The sequence below is a fragment of the Erinaceus europaeus genome, chromosome 4, assembly GCF_950295315.1.
Source record: "Erinaceus europaeus chromosome 4, mEriEur2.1, whole genome shotgun sequence".
NCBI classification, from domain to species: domain Eukaryota; kingdom Metazoa; phylum Chordata; class Mammalia; order Eulipotyphla; family Erinaceidae; genus Erinaceus; species Erinaceus europaeus.
This window is the reverse complement of record NC_080165.1, coordinates 118,875,613-118,891,843: the sequence shown is the minus strand read 5'-3', so window position 1 is coordinate 118,891,843 and position 16,231 is coordinate 118,875,613. Positions and strand designations below refer to the sequence as shown.

Sequence of the window (16,231 nt, the reverse complement as noted above, 5' to 3'; positions counted from 1 at the left end):
CAAAGATTTTTAAATACATATATATGTATATATATATATATACATATATATATATATATAGTCAAATTCTGAAATTGGGTTATGAAAGTACTCAAAATTAAGGTTCAAAGAATGTTTTACAAAGTTAGATTTTACAATCTTGAGCTTAGGAACATCCCAGAAAGAAAAATGTATAAATCTTTAATTTTCTAGATAAGGAAACTCTGATAGAAAGGATAAATATTAAAGACTTCAGAAGTCTGACACAGTGCTGAAAGTAGCATTACCATGACAAAAACTCAGAAATCTTGATCTCTTAGCTTCCTTTACATCCTCTATTTTAATTATCTTAAAGAAACAAGTGGGATTCTAAATATTTCCACAGATATCTGATTTACTGAATTAAATAAGTTTACTCTCTTTTCTGCTTTCAATTATAGAAGCATTGACTATAAAGTGCTGTATCTCTTTCCAAAAATAAAGTTGTTTTTCTCTCCCCCATACTGCCCAGAAAGCATGGCACAAACACATGATACCACACAGCCCACTAGTACAGCATCAACCATGCTTACTGCAAAGTGCTGTTCCTTGCCTGCATTCAGTTGAAGTAGTCATTCTTGGTACAAATCAACAGTGGGTGTCCTTGGCGAAAAGATCTCTCGACTCAGAATGAGTTTCAGTGCCTTCCTGAACCACCGATAGGAAAAGACATAGATGATGGGATTGCAGGCTGAATTGAAGTATGCAAACCAGATAAAGATGTCAAAGACTAATGGTGGTGTGATGAAGTTAAGGAGGCTGTCAACAAGTGTGTCGATGGTGAAAGGAAGCCAGCACAAGAGGTATATGCCCACGGCAATGCCCAAGGTCTTGGCAGCTTTTCTTTCACGCTTGGAAGCCCCAGTCTGACTTTTGGTCATGGTACTGATCTGCTGAACCTGTTTGGTAGCAACTATAAAGATCTTCACATACAAGCCAATCATAATGAGGCAAGGGAAAAAGAATACAGGAAAGTTTAACCATCCCCAAAATTTATTGAACAGTAGTTGGCAACTTCCCACACAAGGCATCTCTTCCAGCCACTGGCTGAGCCCTCTCTCAACCACATCTGTGTAGAGGAAAAAGGCAGTGTAAGTTGCTGGAACTCCCCACCCTGCTAGGATATACCTGAATGCTACCTTGATTGTGAACTTGGAGGGATACAGCAGGGGCTCACAGATGGCACAATGGCGGTCAATGGAAATAAAACAGAGATGGAAGATGGAAGTGAGGCAAAAGAGAGTGTCCAGGTAGGTGTGCAGGCGACATAAGACGTCTCCAAAGAACCAGCAGCTTTCCACTGAGCGCACAGTGCTAAGGGGCAACACCAGCAAACCCAGAAACATGTCAGCCAATGCCAGAGAAAGCAACAAGAGGTTGGTAGGAGTGTGAAGTGCTTTGAAATAAGACACAGCAAACACGACAAACAAATTTCCTAGTACTGTTATCAGCATGCCAAGTACACAGGTCAAGTAGATGACCAGCTGGACCCCCAGGGGATGAACTGTCCTCGGGCAAGACCCATTCACCTGGTAGCAGAATGCCACAGAGTGTTCTTCCTCACCTTGGCTGGAGACAGTGTTCATTTATGATTTCTGCTCTTCTCTCTCTCTGGGAACTGGCCACCTGTGCCACAGATGAAAAACAGAATTTACTGCTAGATAACTAGAAAGTGAAATCTAGGAGCTGAAGTGCATAGTAATTTGGAAGATGGTACAATTTCCTGGGTAATGAGTCAGCTATATCCTAAAGTTAAAATACAACAGGAATCCTAACAATTACTTCAGTTAGCCTTATTTTGTCTGATGAGGCACTTTTGAAAACTGAAGAATGCTCCTAAGAAAACAGAAAAATGTTGTTTAAAACTATATAATTTCTCAAAGAAAACAAAAGCCACAGTAGATAAGATTCAACTATTGCAATCATCTTTTCCATTTTGATGGTTGTTATAAAATGAGATTTAAATGTATGAGTCTAAAACAAGTGAAAAATAAATCCTTATTAACAAACCATACTTAGGGAAGGAATAACATATGAATCTACCTTTCAAAATTAGGTAAATTGACAAAGAAATCAGCAGATAAATTTTTTTTCCAGCTAAAGTTTTTAATCACATGTCAGCTCTTCCCAAAGAAGAGATTCTGCATAGAAAACAAAGAACAGATGATAAAGAGTAAAAAATACAGATGTTAGCTAGACTTAGATATCACTTTTAATATAAAAAGTATCAAATCACTATGTTATATGTCTGAAATAAATGTTGTTTGTCAATTATACCTCAATTGAAAAATACAAGAAAATACATTTCAAAGTTTTTTTTAAAAAATAGGTTATGGAACACAATGTCAGAGGATCTAGTGGGGGTTGTATTGTTATATGGAAAACTGGGAAATGTTATGCATGTGCAAACTATTGTATTAACTGTCGACTATAAAACATTAATCCTTAATAAAGAAATTAAAAACAAAGAAAAGGAAAGAAAAAAAAGGTTAAAAATTGAAAGAAAATGCAGAGTAGTTTTTTCATTATTGACACTCCACTTATTTTGTATAAATATGCAGATGTATTTTTCCCTTTGTTTTTATTCTGATACACTTCACAAAAATTGGAATGTGTGGTACAAAAATAATAGGTTAAAATTAGTTAATTGTACTATTTTAGTTTTGCATTCTCCCCAGTTTCTAAGGATAACATAACAGTGTTTACATATCTTGAGAAAATTATTTGATGTGAGGGAAGAATTTTGTCTATCTTAACATTAATCAGTGAAATTTTAAGTGTAACAGTAAATCACATTTAGTCATTCTAAGCTACTTACAGGGATAGAAGTCAGAATCACTTCATGGGAAGAAATCTTCCTCGTAGTAGGTGTGTCTGTGGTATATAGACTCCTTTCCCATCAATGAAGTATACAGATGTGTAATCACTTAATGATTTTATACTTCAAGTAGAAGCTATTTCTTTATGTCATATGTTATTCAAATGGGGGCACTGTAGGATTACCAAGGGACCTAGTTTGCACTGTTCACAAGTCTCAGCAGTTTAAAGTTTCTTCTCAGTACATGATCATTTATCCTGCTAATTAAGTAGATGTCAAATGTAAAGACAATATATGTACTATGTATATCATATCTATTAATTTCTTATTGGTTTTATATATCTCTTGTACTTTTTAATTATTTATGCACATTTCTCTCAAAGTGAGAAATAATATATCAAACCTTTTTGGTTTGTGATCCTGTATGGATTCATCATGACTTTTTTCTTTAGTATTCTAACTTCTTTTATTTGGGCTTTTATTTTTACACTTTATTTAAGAAATAATGATTTACAATTACTGTCATATGAGTAAAATTTCTTATCTCCCCATGTTAAATGTCTGCCTACTTCTTTTACTACTAACTAAATTTTTCTCTACCACTGTGCACTAGGTCCCCAATTAAAGTTCAAAGTGCTGTACTGGTTAAAGAAATAACCTAAGGAGTGCTCTGGGAGGTGGTTCAGTGGATAAAGCATTGGATTCTCAAGTATGAGGTCCTGAGTTCAATCCCTGGCAGCACATGTACCAGAGTGATGTCTGATTCTTTCTCTCTCTCCTTATATCTTTATGAATAAACAAATAAAATCAAAAAAGGAAGAAAGCAAAGAAAAGAAAAGAAAGGAAGGGATCAAGTGGTGATACATATGGTTAAGTGATTATGTTACCATGCACATTAAACATAAAATGGTTCAAGTCCCTGGTCCCCACCTGCAGGGGGATGCTTCACAAATGATGAAACAGTGCTACGGGTCTCTCTGTCTTTCTGCTCTCTCCCTCCTTCTCAATTTCTCTCTGTCCTATCAAATTAAATAAATAAAGTTAAAAAAATAACCTAGGCAGGAGGTTAGATTGTTTTGCCTAAACCTGAGAAACTTTACACGTGTACCAACAACTGTATTTGCAGTTTACTATGAACCATTTATTCTCTTAATAAAGAAATTAACAATAAATAAATAGCTGCAGACAGATGAGCTTGTCTGGACAAGGAAAAACTAGATTCTGCCATTTTCTAGGATATCATGTCTCTCATTTCCTCTGTTTATATATTGGTAAGAGTGCTTACTCTCAGACTGTTATATCTGTACTTCATAGAAATGTTATCAAGAAAAATACTTTTTTTTTCCGTGTTAGTAAAGGTTTTATTCAGACACATAGTAAGACTTCTCTTTTTCTTCTCTTTTTCCTTTTATTTAAAATAAGGAAACACTATAAACTATAAACTATAAGATAAGAGGGATACAACTCCACACAATTCCCACCACCAGAACTCCGTATCCCATCCCCTCCCCTGATAGCTTTCCTATTCTTTAACCCTCTGGGAGTATGGACCCAAAGTCATTGTGGGATGCAGAAGGTGGGAGGTCTGGCTTCCCCGCTGAATATGGGCATTGACAGGTAGATCCATACTCCCAGCCTGTCTCTCTTTTTCCCTAGTGGGGCGGGGCTCTGGGGAATCGAGCTCCAGGACACATTGGTGGGGGTTGTCTGTCCAGGGGAGTCTGGTTGGCATCATGCTAGCATCTGTAACCTGGTGGCTGAAAAGAGAGTTAACATATAAAGCCAAACAAATTGTTGACTAATCATGAACCTAAAGGCTGGAATAGTGAAGATGAGGACTTGAGGGGTGGGGATCTCCATTTTGTAGATAGCTAGTAGGCATATTTTACTTATATTCCAAAGGTCCTATGGCTATACTAGTTTTTTTTCTTTCCCCTGAGCCTAAACTCTGATATGCAGGTGGATCCAAGTTATTGTCTGTGGAGATGATATTATGGCTGGAAAAAAGAACAGAAAACTGGATCAGGGAAGAGAGTAGCTCCCAACTTTTCTAAGGTTGTTTCAAGAGTTAAATAAACCAATGGAAAACATCTAGCACTAAATGTATAATGGGAACACTTAGTACGTGTTCATTGGTGGTGTTATTATTATGCATTTCCATAACCATCAATTATACCTGACTTATCTAGGAGTTGAGGTCAAGTGTTAGACCTCCAGAGATATACACTAACTTAGGTCTGATGGAAACTTTGGTCTAACTTTCTTCTATATGCAAACTGAGTGAGAAGGCCTATTTGACCAGCCATTTCATGAACTCCTTCAGAAAAAAAAAAAAAATCTTCAGTCATATTCTGGTTTTTTTTTTAAATTTTTTTATTTAAGAAAGGATAAATTAACAAAACCATAGGGTAGGAGGGGTACAACTCTACACAATTCCCACCACCCAATCTCCATTTCCCACCCCTTCCCCTGATAGCTTTCCCACTCTCTATCCCTCTGGGAGCATGGACCCAGGGTCATTGTGGGTTATAGAAGGTGGAAGGTCTGGCTTCTGTAATTGCTTCCCCGCTGAACATGGGCGTTGACTGGTCGGTCCATACTCCCAGTCTGTCTCTCTCTTTCCCTAGTAGGGTGGGTCTCTGGGGAAGCTGAGCTCCAGGACTCATTGGTGGGGTCTTCAGTCCAGGGAAGCCTGGCCGGCATCCTGATGGCATCTGGAACCTGGTGGCTGAAAAGAGAGTTAACATACAAAGCCAAACAAATTGTTGAGCAATCATGGACCCAAAGCTTGGAATAGTGGAGAGGAAGTGTTAGGGAGGTACTCACTGCAAACTCTAGTGTACTTCTGCTTTCAGGTATATATTTTGCAGTAGTTTATGGATACGTGTGAACATATGCTCTCTCTCACAGAAAATGGTGTATATCTAGGTTTTGGGACTTTGTTAGAAAGTGAACCACCTGAGATGGAATTAGAGTATACTATGAAAGGAAAGGTCTCACCCAAGTAATGAAGCTGAAGGGTTGTCATTCCACACATGAAGTCTCTGGACACAGTCTGAGCTGAAGCGTGTTGAAGTGGCAATCATTGCATTGATTAGGTTGTGATCGGCAGATGCAATATTATTTGATATGGATTGGGAGAGGCATACGGGAAAGTGGGCCGTATCCAAGGGTTCCAGGACTGGGGGAAGTAGAGGCTCTCTAGTGGAGATGTGAGGTTCCTGCTGTCTTAGGGTTCCAAAAGACAATGGATAGTTAATGTTATCATCACATTATTTGGTAATTGGGTTAACTTTGAAAAGTCCTTTTGTTAGGGTTTGCTGTACAGTATCCAGTATCTTGTATGTAGCTGTGCTATTGGTTGCTTCTGATCTACTTGGTCTAGGCTTTTGAGAGAGTCCGCCTATCAAATACACAGCCTATATATTAAAAAGATTCAGTCTGTGTTTTAAAAAACTTCGAGACATACAATTAATTTTCTCCCTCTCATATTAATTAACTAGTGATTTATATGACTACATTTTACTAGGAGTGTGTATAAACACCATTCCCACCACCAAAAGACTGTGTCCCATCCCTCCCACCCACTCCCACCCCCCACTGGCCCAGGAAGCTGCATGTCTAACCCTCGCCACAGGGCTTTTACTTTGGTGCCCTACTTACAATTTGGTCAGGTCCTGCTTGTAGCCCAACAACAGATGAGTGGCTGAGAAAGCTATGGTATATATACACAATGGAATACTATGCAGCTATCAAGAACAATGAACCCATCTTCTCTGACCCATCTTGGACAGAGCTAGAAGGAATTATGTTAAGTCAGCTAAGTCAGAAAGATAAAAATGAGTATGGGATGATCCCACTCATCAACAGAAGTTGAGGAAGAAGATCTGAAAGGGAAACTAAAAGCAGGGCCTGACTGACTGCTTGTACTGGAATGGGACTCTGACTTTTCAAGGGTTTGATGGGCTAACACATATCATGAGAAGCTAAGATACAGTACAATGTGAGACTAGTCATATAAATCACCATTTCACCAATAAAGTAATTTTAAAAAATAAATAAAGAGTTAAACTCCCTGAGGCTGGGAGATAGCTCACTTAATAGAGTGAACACTACCGTGCACAAGAACCTGGTTTGAATCAGCAACAACACATAGGAATACCATGCATAGCACCAAGGGAAGCTTCATGAGTGGCAGCAAATTATTATGGTGTCTTATTTCTCTAGCTTCTTTTCTGTCTCTCTCTGTCTAAAAATAGAAGGAAAAAGAACACTGTACCAGGAGTAGTGGAGTGGCACATGAGTAAGGACTCAGGAGGCAACATAGATGACTGATGATGATAGGTGACACATAGATAGATAGATAGATAGATAGATAGATAGATAGATAGATAGATAGATAGGTAGGTAGATAGATGGTAGATAAATGGATGATAGATAGATAGATAGATAGATAAATGATAGATCAGATAGACAGATGCTAGATAGATATTTAGGGTCTCAGTAGGGTGAAAGGGGGCTCGGATGAGACATGATCAGATGGCTGGCTGAATAAAAGGGAGTGCATGTGGAGATACCCATGGTGCTGTCACTGGGAATCTTGAGACACTGAAATTCTCCAGAGCAACAATAAGTCAAGAAACAATGAAGAAAGAAACTAGCAAACACACTCATCTGAAGATACCTATGTACATCTATGTTCATATCAGGATGATTTGTAATAGCTCATCTTGAAAACAACCCAGATATCCAGATGAGTGGCTGTTAAAAATCAGGAAATCATCTCCTTCACTCTATGCTGGATGGAATTTGAAGACATTATGTTAAATGATATAAGTTTTTTTTTAAAAAAAAAAAAAGGGGGGGGAAGGAGTGAGTCATCGGTAGCGCTGTGGGCTAAGCACACATGGTGTGAAGCACAAGGACCAGATCCCGGTTCAAGCCCCCGGCTCCCCACCTGCAGGAACATCCCTTGACAGGCAGTGAAGCTGGTCTGCAGGTGTCTGTCTTTCTCTTCCCATCTCTGTCTTCCCCTCCCCTCTCTATTTTCTCTCTCTCCAATCCAACAACATTAATAACAACAACAACAATAATGACTGCAACAACAATAAAAAACAAGGGCAGCAAAAAGGGAAAATAAATAAATATTTTTAAAAATTTTTAAAAAGGACTAATACCAGATGATCTCACTTTTAAGTGGAACTTAAGAAACAAACTAAAAAAGGAAAGCACAAAGTGAAACTTGGACAGGTCAGTGTATAGTGTACCAAAGCAAAAGACTCTGGGGAGGAAGGGTTTAGAAAGGTATAAAAAGGTTTTGGGATATTGATGTGCCCAAATGCCAGCAACCATATGGTAAAGCACTAACCCCCAATAAAATAAAACTAGATGATATAAAATAAAATAAACTGTAGACTTCAGCTGAGACAAGCATTACCTTCTAAGAGCTAACTCTTAGGGACCAGGTGGTGGTACACCTGGTTACTACACACATTACAATGAGTAAGGACCCAGGCTCAAGCCCCTGGTCCCACCTGCAGGGGAGAAAGCTTCACGAGTGGAAGCTTCACAAGTGGAAGCTGCAGGTGCCTCTCTGTCTCTCCTCCTCTCTACCTCTACCCCTGTCCTCTCTAATAATAAACAAGCAAATAAATAAAATTATGTCTTAAAAAAAAACTAACCTCTAAGGAGGGAAAAGTTACCTCTTAAAGAAAAAAATACAGTTGGCTACAATCTTCTCCCAGCATAAATAGGGATTTTTTTACTACTGTAATCAAAGTTGTCTTGGTCAGTGACCTTAGAATCTGCTACTTCTGCTCAAGAGCCTGCTGATAGTTCAAGTAAGGTACTCTGTGTATACACAAAAGAAAAACTAGCATGTTAAACTTGTTACGAGTTACTATGGGGAACTTGATAACTGTATAAAAGGGCAAGCGCCATTGTGCTCAGGGCCTAGTCTTTTTTTTTAAGAGGTTAAGAAACATTTACTAGGTGATCAGTGAAATGCATTAAAGTGTGCTTAAAAAAAGGGGGGCTGGTGGTGGAGGGGGGGCATTACCAGAGGAGGCATCATGCCTACTCCACTCTTATCTAGAGTAACACACTTGGGTCTGACATGACCTGCTCCCACTCAAGGATGGGGAGGGGGGGAGTTCCTAGCTAATTGCTAGATAGGTGCTCTTTCAGTTGAACCAACCAAGAAGAGTATAATTCAAGTTGCAGATTGCTCATACTCATTTGCTTCTGTTCTCTAAGCCTGCTTGTTTGAAAGGTATAAAGGCTGTCACTGTGCCCTCATTTGGGACCTTGGGTACTCAGTGTCAACTGAACTCCATGTCTGCTCCTAATAGAAGCTCTTTCATGTTTTGTTTCTTTGTTTGTTTGTTGTTGTTGTTGAATGAGGTTGTTTTTTTTAAAGGAAACATTGACAAAACTATAGAATCAGAGGGGTACAACTCCACACAATTCCCACCACCAGAACTCCGTATCCCGTCCCCTCCCCTGATAGTTTTCCTATTCTTTAACCCTCTGGGAATATGGACCCAAAGTCATTGTGGGATGCAGAAGGTGGGAGGTCTGGCTTCTGTAATTGCTTCCCCACTGAACATGGGCATTGACAGGTAGATCCATACACATTGGTCGATCCAGGACACATTGGTGGGGTCATCTGTCCAGGGAAGTCTGGTTGGCATCATGCTAGCATCTGTAACCTGGTAGCTGAAAAGAGAGTTAACATATAAAGCCAAACAAATTGTTGACTAATCATGAACCTAAAGGCTGGAATAGTGAAGATGAGGAGTTGCGGGGTGGGGATCTCCATTCTGTAGACAGCTAGTAGGCATATTTTACTTATATTCCAAAGGTCCTGTAGCTATACTAGTTTTATGTTTTTTGTTTTTTTTCCCCTAAGCCTAAAATCTGATATGCAGGTAGATCCAAGTTATTGTCTGGGGGAGATGATGTCATGGCTGGAAAAGGACCAGAAAGCTGGATCAGGGAAGAAAGTAGCTCCCTAATATGGGAAAGGTGTATAAATACTGTTGACTATAAACTCCACTGATTTGATGTGGTCTGAGGCCCATATTCAGCTTAGGAGCCTATGTGACCTCTGCATCCCTGTAGATCTGAGCTGGGGCCTAGTCTTTTGTGTGTTCAAATCCAGCAGGGTCAATTGGCATAATAAACACTGCTTCCTACATTAAAGCTTCAGTCCCATCTCTGCCTGACAATCCAATAACCTAGCTGCTGCTGACTATTTGTAGAGCAACCCAACGTCTCACTGCTGCACAATAAGAGGATATTCCAAGGGCTGGACCTCTTATCTCTCCAGGCCTAGATGTGTCCATGTAGCTTTCCTCTACTCTCGTCTCTTAGTAAATAAACACTTGGCTTGCTTGAAAATGATGATGTCTGCGAGATTCCCCTTCTGACCTCCAGTGAGATTCAGAGAACGAGAAAAATGTAAACACACGGTAACAGACATTTTTAAAAGAAATTTCCCAAAGAGTCTAGATCCACAAGAGAGTGAAAAATATTTTTAAATCGTTGACACTTCCTACAAAACATTTGAAGTATTAGGAAAAAAAGAAAACTTAGTATCTATCCTCCAGCTTGACCAAGTAAGCACAAAAAGCTTTATTCTGACTGCTGCAAATGCTTGAGTTTGATATGTTTTTTCCACTTTATGACTTTGCTGGTCCTGTCTGCAGTTGCTCAATACAAAATCCTGTACATGTGGCCCAAACCTACAAGAACAAGAATTAAAATTTCTTCTTTACAAATATTCTCTAACTGCCCTCTGCACTCTTAAACATAGGAGTATTTGCTTGTCCAACATTCTTTGTTTTATTATCACTTATGCTTATGAACTTTCAGTGCATCTCCCCCACTTTCTCAACACTTATATGTTTTAGTTATCCAGTGAATGCACTCCGAATTTTTTATGGAAAAAAGTATATTATGGGATACAGAGGCAAATAATACAAGAAGATAGTCTAGTGTACAAGGTATCCATAATCTAGATGAAGAAATCATAACACTTGTGAACAGCCAACTTTAACAAAGCACGAGTCATACAGACAGATTTGGGGTAGTGGGAGGGCATAGAAGGAGTATACTAAATTGATTGGGGGCTAGCTGATGGCAACCCTGATTAAGTGTACACATTACAATGCACAAGGACCTGGGTTCGAGCCCCTGGTCCCCACCTGCAAGGGAAAAGCTACACGAGTGGTAAAACAGAGCTGCAGGTGTCTCTCTGTCTCTCTCCTCCTCTATCTCCCACTCAATTTCTCTCTGTCTCTAAACAATAATAAAACAAATAAAACATAAAAATTAAAAATAAAAAACCAAAAGGTCAACGGACATACGAAAAAATTCTCCAAGTCATTGATGTCAGGGAAATGCAAATAAAGACAACAATGAGATACCACTTCACTCCTATGAGGATGTCATACATCAGAAAAGGTAGCAGCAACAAATGATAGAGAGGTTGTGGAGACATAGGAACCCTCCTGCACTGCTGGTGTGAATGTCAATTGGCCCAACCTCTGTGAAGAGCAGTTTGGAGAACTCTCAGAAAACTAGAAATGGACCTACCCTATGACCCTGCAATTCCTCACCTGAGGATATAACCTAAGGAACCAAACATATCCATCCAAAAATATCTGTGTGTAACTATAGTCATAGCAGCATAATTTGTAATTGCCAAAACCTGGAAGCAACCCAGGTGTCCAACAACAGATGTGTAGCTGAGTAAATTTTGATCTATATACACAATGGAATACTACTCAGCTATTAAAAATGGTGATTTCACCTTTATCACCCCGTCTTGGATGGAACTTGAAGGAATCATGTTAAGTGAGTTAAGTCAGAAACAGAGGCAGAAGTTGTAAAAAAAAGATTAGAAGGAAAAACACTTAAGCAGAACTTGGACTAGAGTTGGTGTATTGCATCAAAGTAAAAGACTCTGGGGTAAGGGGGAGGGTTCAGGTCCTGGAACATGATGGCAGAGGAGGACCTAGTGGGATTGTATTATTATATGGAAAAGTGGGAAATGTTATGCATGTACAAACTATTTTATTTTTCTGTCAACTTTAAACCATTAATGCCCCAATAAAGAAATTTTTAAAAAAGAAAAAAAAGCATAGACCATATATTGTTAACCACAGCACTATATTAATTTAGATTAGATAATTTTGTCTTTGGGGCAGCTTCCCTGTGTATTGTAGGATGCTTAGTAGCACCCCTTACCTCTGTCTTCTATATTAGACTTTTATTGTAATAACCAAAAATTCCTAGTCTATCCTAGAGGTAAAGCTATACCTGGTTGTAATCCACTGAATAGAGAGTCAAAGACTGTATGAAAGATGAAAATAAAGTTGTGGAGGAAAGATTTGGAAAAGAGAAAGACAAAAGGGATTCAGAGAACAGATATTAATTGAGGTAATAAATGTTATCCTGAACTTCTGGGGAAATTATCAACTTGTGGGTGAAGAATAAGTTTGGTGAATAGTTAGTATGCCAGAGCCATAACACGTAACTTGTATATATACTAATAATCAATGTACACGTATTAAGTCAAATATATACACAGGAAGAAAGAAAATGGTCTTATCTTTTCTTTATTAATTCTTTTCATTTAGACAGTCTTAATTTTTCAAAACATTTCATAGCTTACAATTCTTCCAGAAAAGAGATTTAGGTCAGAACCAAAAAAAAACTGGAGTAAACTACACTTTGCTTCTTCAACTCACTGGTATATCCCATAATTAAAGTTTTCAGTGTTCTCAAAATAACTATTCACTCCTCTAAAACAGAAAAATAATCTGAAGAAATGTTTAAATGTATGACTGTCATTTAGTGTAAAGGTCCATTATGTTTCATCTCCATTGTTTAAGAAAGAACAAGAGAAAGAAAGAAAGAAGGAGAGAGATACCTCTAAGATTCAAGCTAAAATACTGGAGCTATAATTTTGGAAATTTAGGTATCAGCAATCCTCGGGAAAGATTTTTTTTATTGAAATTGCCTTTCCCAAGTCCCCAGAAGTGAGCACATTGGTATTTCTGGCGTATTCTGAAGTCTAGATCTGTTGCTCCTGCTTATTTAGGCTTCTAATATACTGACTGGAAGAATGTCCTTAACAAGTCAGTAAAAGCCACTATTTTTCAAGGAAAAGGGCATCTAAAATTTCCCACCTGGAAGGGATCTTAGAGAATGGAGAGCATGGCCTAGGCATGTGCAGGAAACAGACTTAGTGTAGAAGAGTCAGGATGGAAGATGATGCCTGTGAAAATCATTCTCAAAGCCTTACGAAACCAAGGATAAAACATGCCATAGATAATGGGATTGAAAGTAGAATTGAAGTAACCCAGCCAGAGGAAGGCATTGTACAAATCTTCAGGAGTTGTGAAATTAATGAAAGGGTCTGTGATTGTCAAGACAAAAAAGGGCATCCAGCACAACACAAACACTCCCATGACTATGCTTAACGTCTTGGTGGCCTTACTTTCTTTTTTCGATGAAGACTTTGTTTTGCTTTCTGACCCAACCTGTTTCGTTGTAGGGCCCATCCCAATTTGCTTAGCATGCCTCCTGGCTACTGTGAAAATGTGTATGTAAATCCCCACCATTACAGTCCCAGGGAGAAAGAAAGCTATAAAGGAGGCCAGCACCCCCCAGAGCTTGTTAAATATCAACACACACAAACCCTCACAGTCAATGGCTACAACAAAATCTTCAGCACCGATTAAGTTTAATTCTGAGAACACCAGGCCAAAGGCAAAGAAGATTGGAATAGACCAACTAATGAATAAAAAGACTTCTATGACAGGAATGGTAATTTTGGTGACATAATGCAAAGGGTCACAAACAGCATAGTAGCGGTCCACTGAGATGAAACATAAGTGGAAAATGGAGGTGGTACAGAGCATGATGTCACAGCAGCTGTGAACTTTGCAAAAGAGGTCTCCGAAGTACCAGCAGGACTCAATGGACCTGACCATACTGAAGGGCATGACTACACAGCTCAGCAAGAAGTCTGTGGTGGCCATGGAGAGGATGAGGAAGTTGGTCGGGGAGTGGAGCTGTCTGAAGTGGGCAATGGAGATGATCACTACCATGTTGCCCAACATGGTCATAACTATAGCAGCAATCATAGCAATATACATGGCACAAACACTCGGTAAAGACCTCACATTTCTAGGGCATGAATTGTTAACAAAAGCAAAGCAATACTGTACTTGTGGAGAGTTCCAAAAATCAGGTGAACTCATTATCTCTGTCCTCTGGGTACTGTGTGTCTTTGTCAAATGTACTGCATTCTCCTTTCTGTGAAAAAAAAAAAAAGGAAAAACAATAAAATATATTAAAGATAATCACAAAATAATTTTTCACCGAGACCCAGCTGATCAACATTTATATCCTAGTTTCATTTTCTCAAAACAGAAATGGTGATTACCAAACCCTAATGTGTGGGTGAATCATCTAGACATTTTTGTTAAACCAGTTATGATTCTGGGAGGGTGGTGAATTCTACATTTCTCACCTGCTCTAAAAAGATACCAGAGAATTTAGTTTGAGATCCTTTCCTTCAGTGAGAAAGAGCTAAAGGCAATTGAGTGAATATTGTCCATTCAACATCTTAAGTTATAGTAAAAAGCAAATAAATAAGCTTGGTTAAATCTGTGTTCTAACTATACTAGGATGTAACTGTTACTTAGAATTTCAAATTCACTAAACTTTCCCTGTAACTTTTATAATAAATAATGTGCCAAAAATATCCCCTTCAAGAGTTATCAGGTACTGTGAAACTATTGCTTAATGTTTATAATTTGAATGTTTCTTCACTTGGTGGGTGTCTGAAAATCTTTTTAATCCTGCCACATTATAACATAGAATGAAAGTAAGGAAATAGTGAACAACATAGCTTCCAGAGTTAAAGCAACGTATGGAAATAAAAGACACGTTTAAGGTACGAGATTATATTTGAATAAAGAAAGGGGAGAAATAAATCTAGTGATGAATCTATAAAGATCATGTTCTCACTTCTCACGTAGCAGCTGTATGGAATTTAAATTTAAGTTGAATTAATCTTGTCCACAAATTCAATTCTTAACATTGGTAACAATTTAGAGTAGCAGAGTTCATTATTTAAATTGTCATTTTAAAAAATTTATGGGGCGGGGATAGATAGCATAATGGTTATGCAAAGAGACTCTTATGCTTGAGGCTCCAAAGTCTGAAGTTCAATCCCCCACACCACCATAAGCCTGAGCAGAGCAGTTCTCTAGTTAAAATATATCTCAAAATCAGATTCTATCAATAAATATTTTTTTAAAAAAGAATTTATGCAGTTTCCTTTAAAATGGGAAAGTTTCCAGTGGAGAACTCTGGTGGTGGGAACTATATGGAATTGTACCCCTGTTATCTTACACGCTTGTTAATCATTCATTATTAAATCACTAATGAAAATTTATTTTTTAAAAATATGAAGATAATGGAATTGACTCAATCAGAGTAAGAGATTTGATTTGCCTTTTCCAGATTCAATATTGGATTAACAATTCTGACAATTCTCACAAATGACAAGCATTTGCAGGATAAAAAGAATCAACTACAATAAATGGACTTTGACTTGAAAGTAAACTAAAACTCACTGACTTGTTAGTAAAACTAACTCATGTGTATGTCCTCACTATATTTACTTGGAAAACATAATAATGACAATACAAGTACATTTGGAAATAAAAGGTACAAGATTAATGCTATAACTCACCACTTTTTCTAATGTATATAGTTTGTTGTCTTTACATATGGCTATTTTAGTTGCTCTGATTGTAGTCATTACTTCTTTTTAGATTACATTGTTGTTTAAGTACTTTTAATTGTTCTAATAGAAGTTTATGCAATTTAATTAAAATTAATAAAGAAAAACAGAAGTAAAATATAAAAAAACTTTTTTAAAAAAGTCATCTCCATAATAAACTGCAGCCTTTTGGAGCACAGCATTTTTTTCAGATTAGTTGAATATTTAATAGAATAGAGGGTTCTTTAGAAGTCATCTTCAAAAAAAAAGATAGTCATTTTTAATACAACAAAGTTAAGTTAAATTATTATTATGGGGTATCACTGTTAGATCTTCTTCTTTTCAATGTATTTGATTACTTCTCACATTCATTCCTCAACCCTGAGACTGAATATAATGAAAATTGAAACTCCTCATTGTTTTCTTTAATTGCTGTGGTTTTTATTCTCTTTCTTGTGTGAATTAAACATTTTTCGTTAATATTTAAGTTTTTCCGTTAGAGATACTTAGTGATTACCACAGATTATTTAACCTTTTGTAATGAAATTAAAGGCATAGAATTCCTCATATAAAGTAGTATATTCTGTAAA

At 37.7% G+C, this 16,231-nt stretch overlaps 2 protein-coding genes across 2 annotated transcripts; both read right to left on the bottom strand.

Moving 5' to 3' along the window:
• Positions 1–590: 590 nt before the first annotated feature.
• Positions 591–1,604, bottom strand: TAAR5 (trace amine associated receptor 5). The gene has a single exon (XM_016193554.2). The coding sequence runs from the start codon at positions 1,602–1,604 to the stop codon at positions 591–593; it is 1,014 nt and encodes a 337-aa protein (XP_016049040.1).
• An 11,461-nt stretch (positions 1,605–13,065) lies between these two features.
• Positions 13,066–14,314, bottom strand: LOC103124650 (trace amine-associated receptor 4). Its single transcript, XM_016193555.2, has one exon. The coding sequence runs from the start codon at positions 14,107–14,109 to the stop codon at positions 13,066–13,068; it is 1,044 nt and encodes a 347-aa protein (XP_016049041.1). The 5' UTR covers positions 14,110–14,314.
• Positions 14,315–16,231: the final 1,917 nt, after the last annotated feature.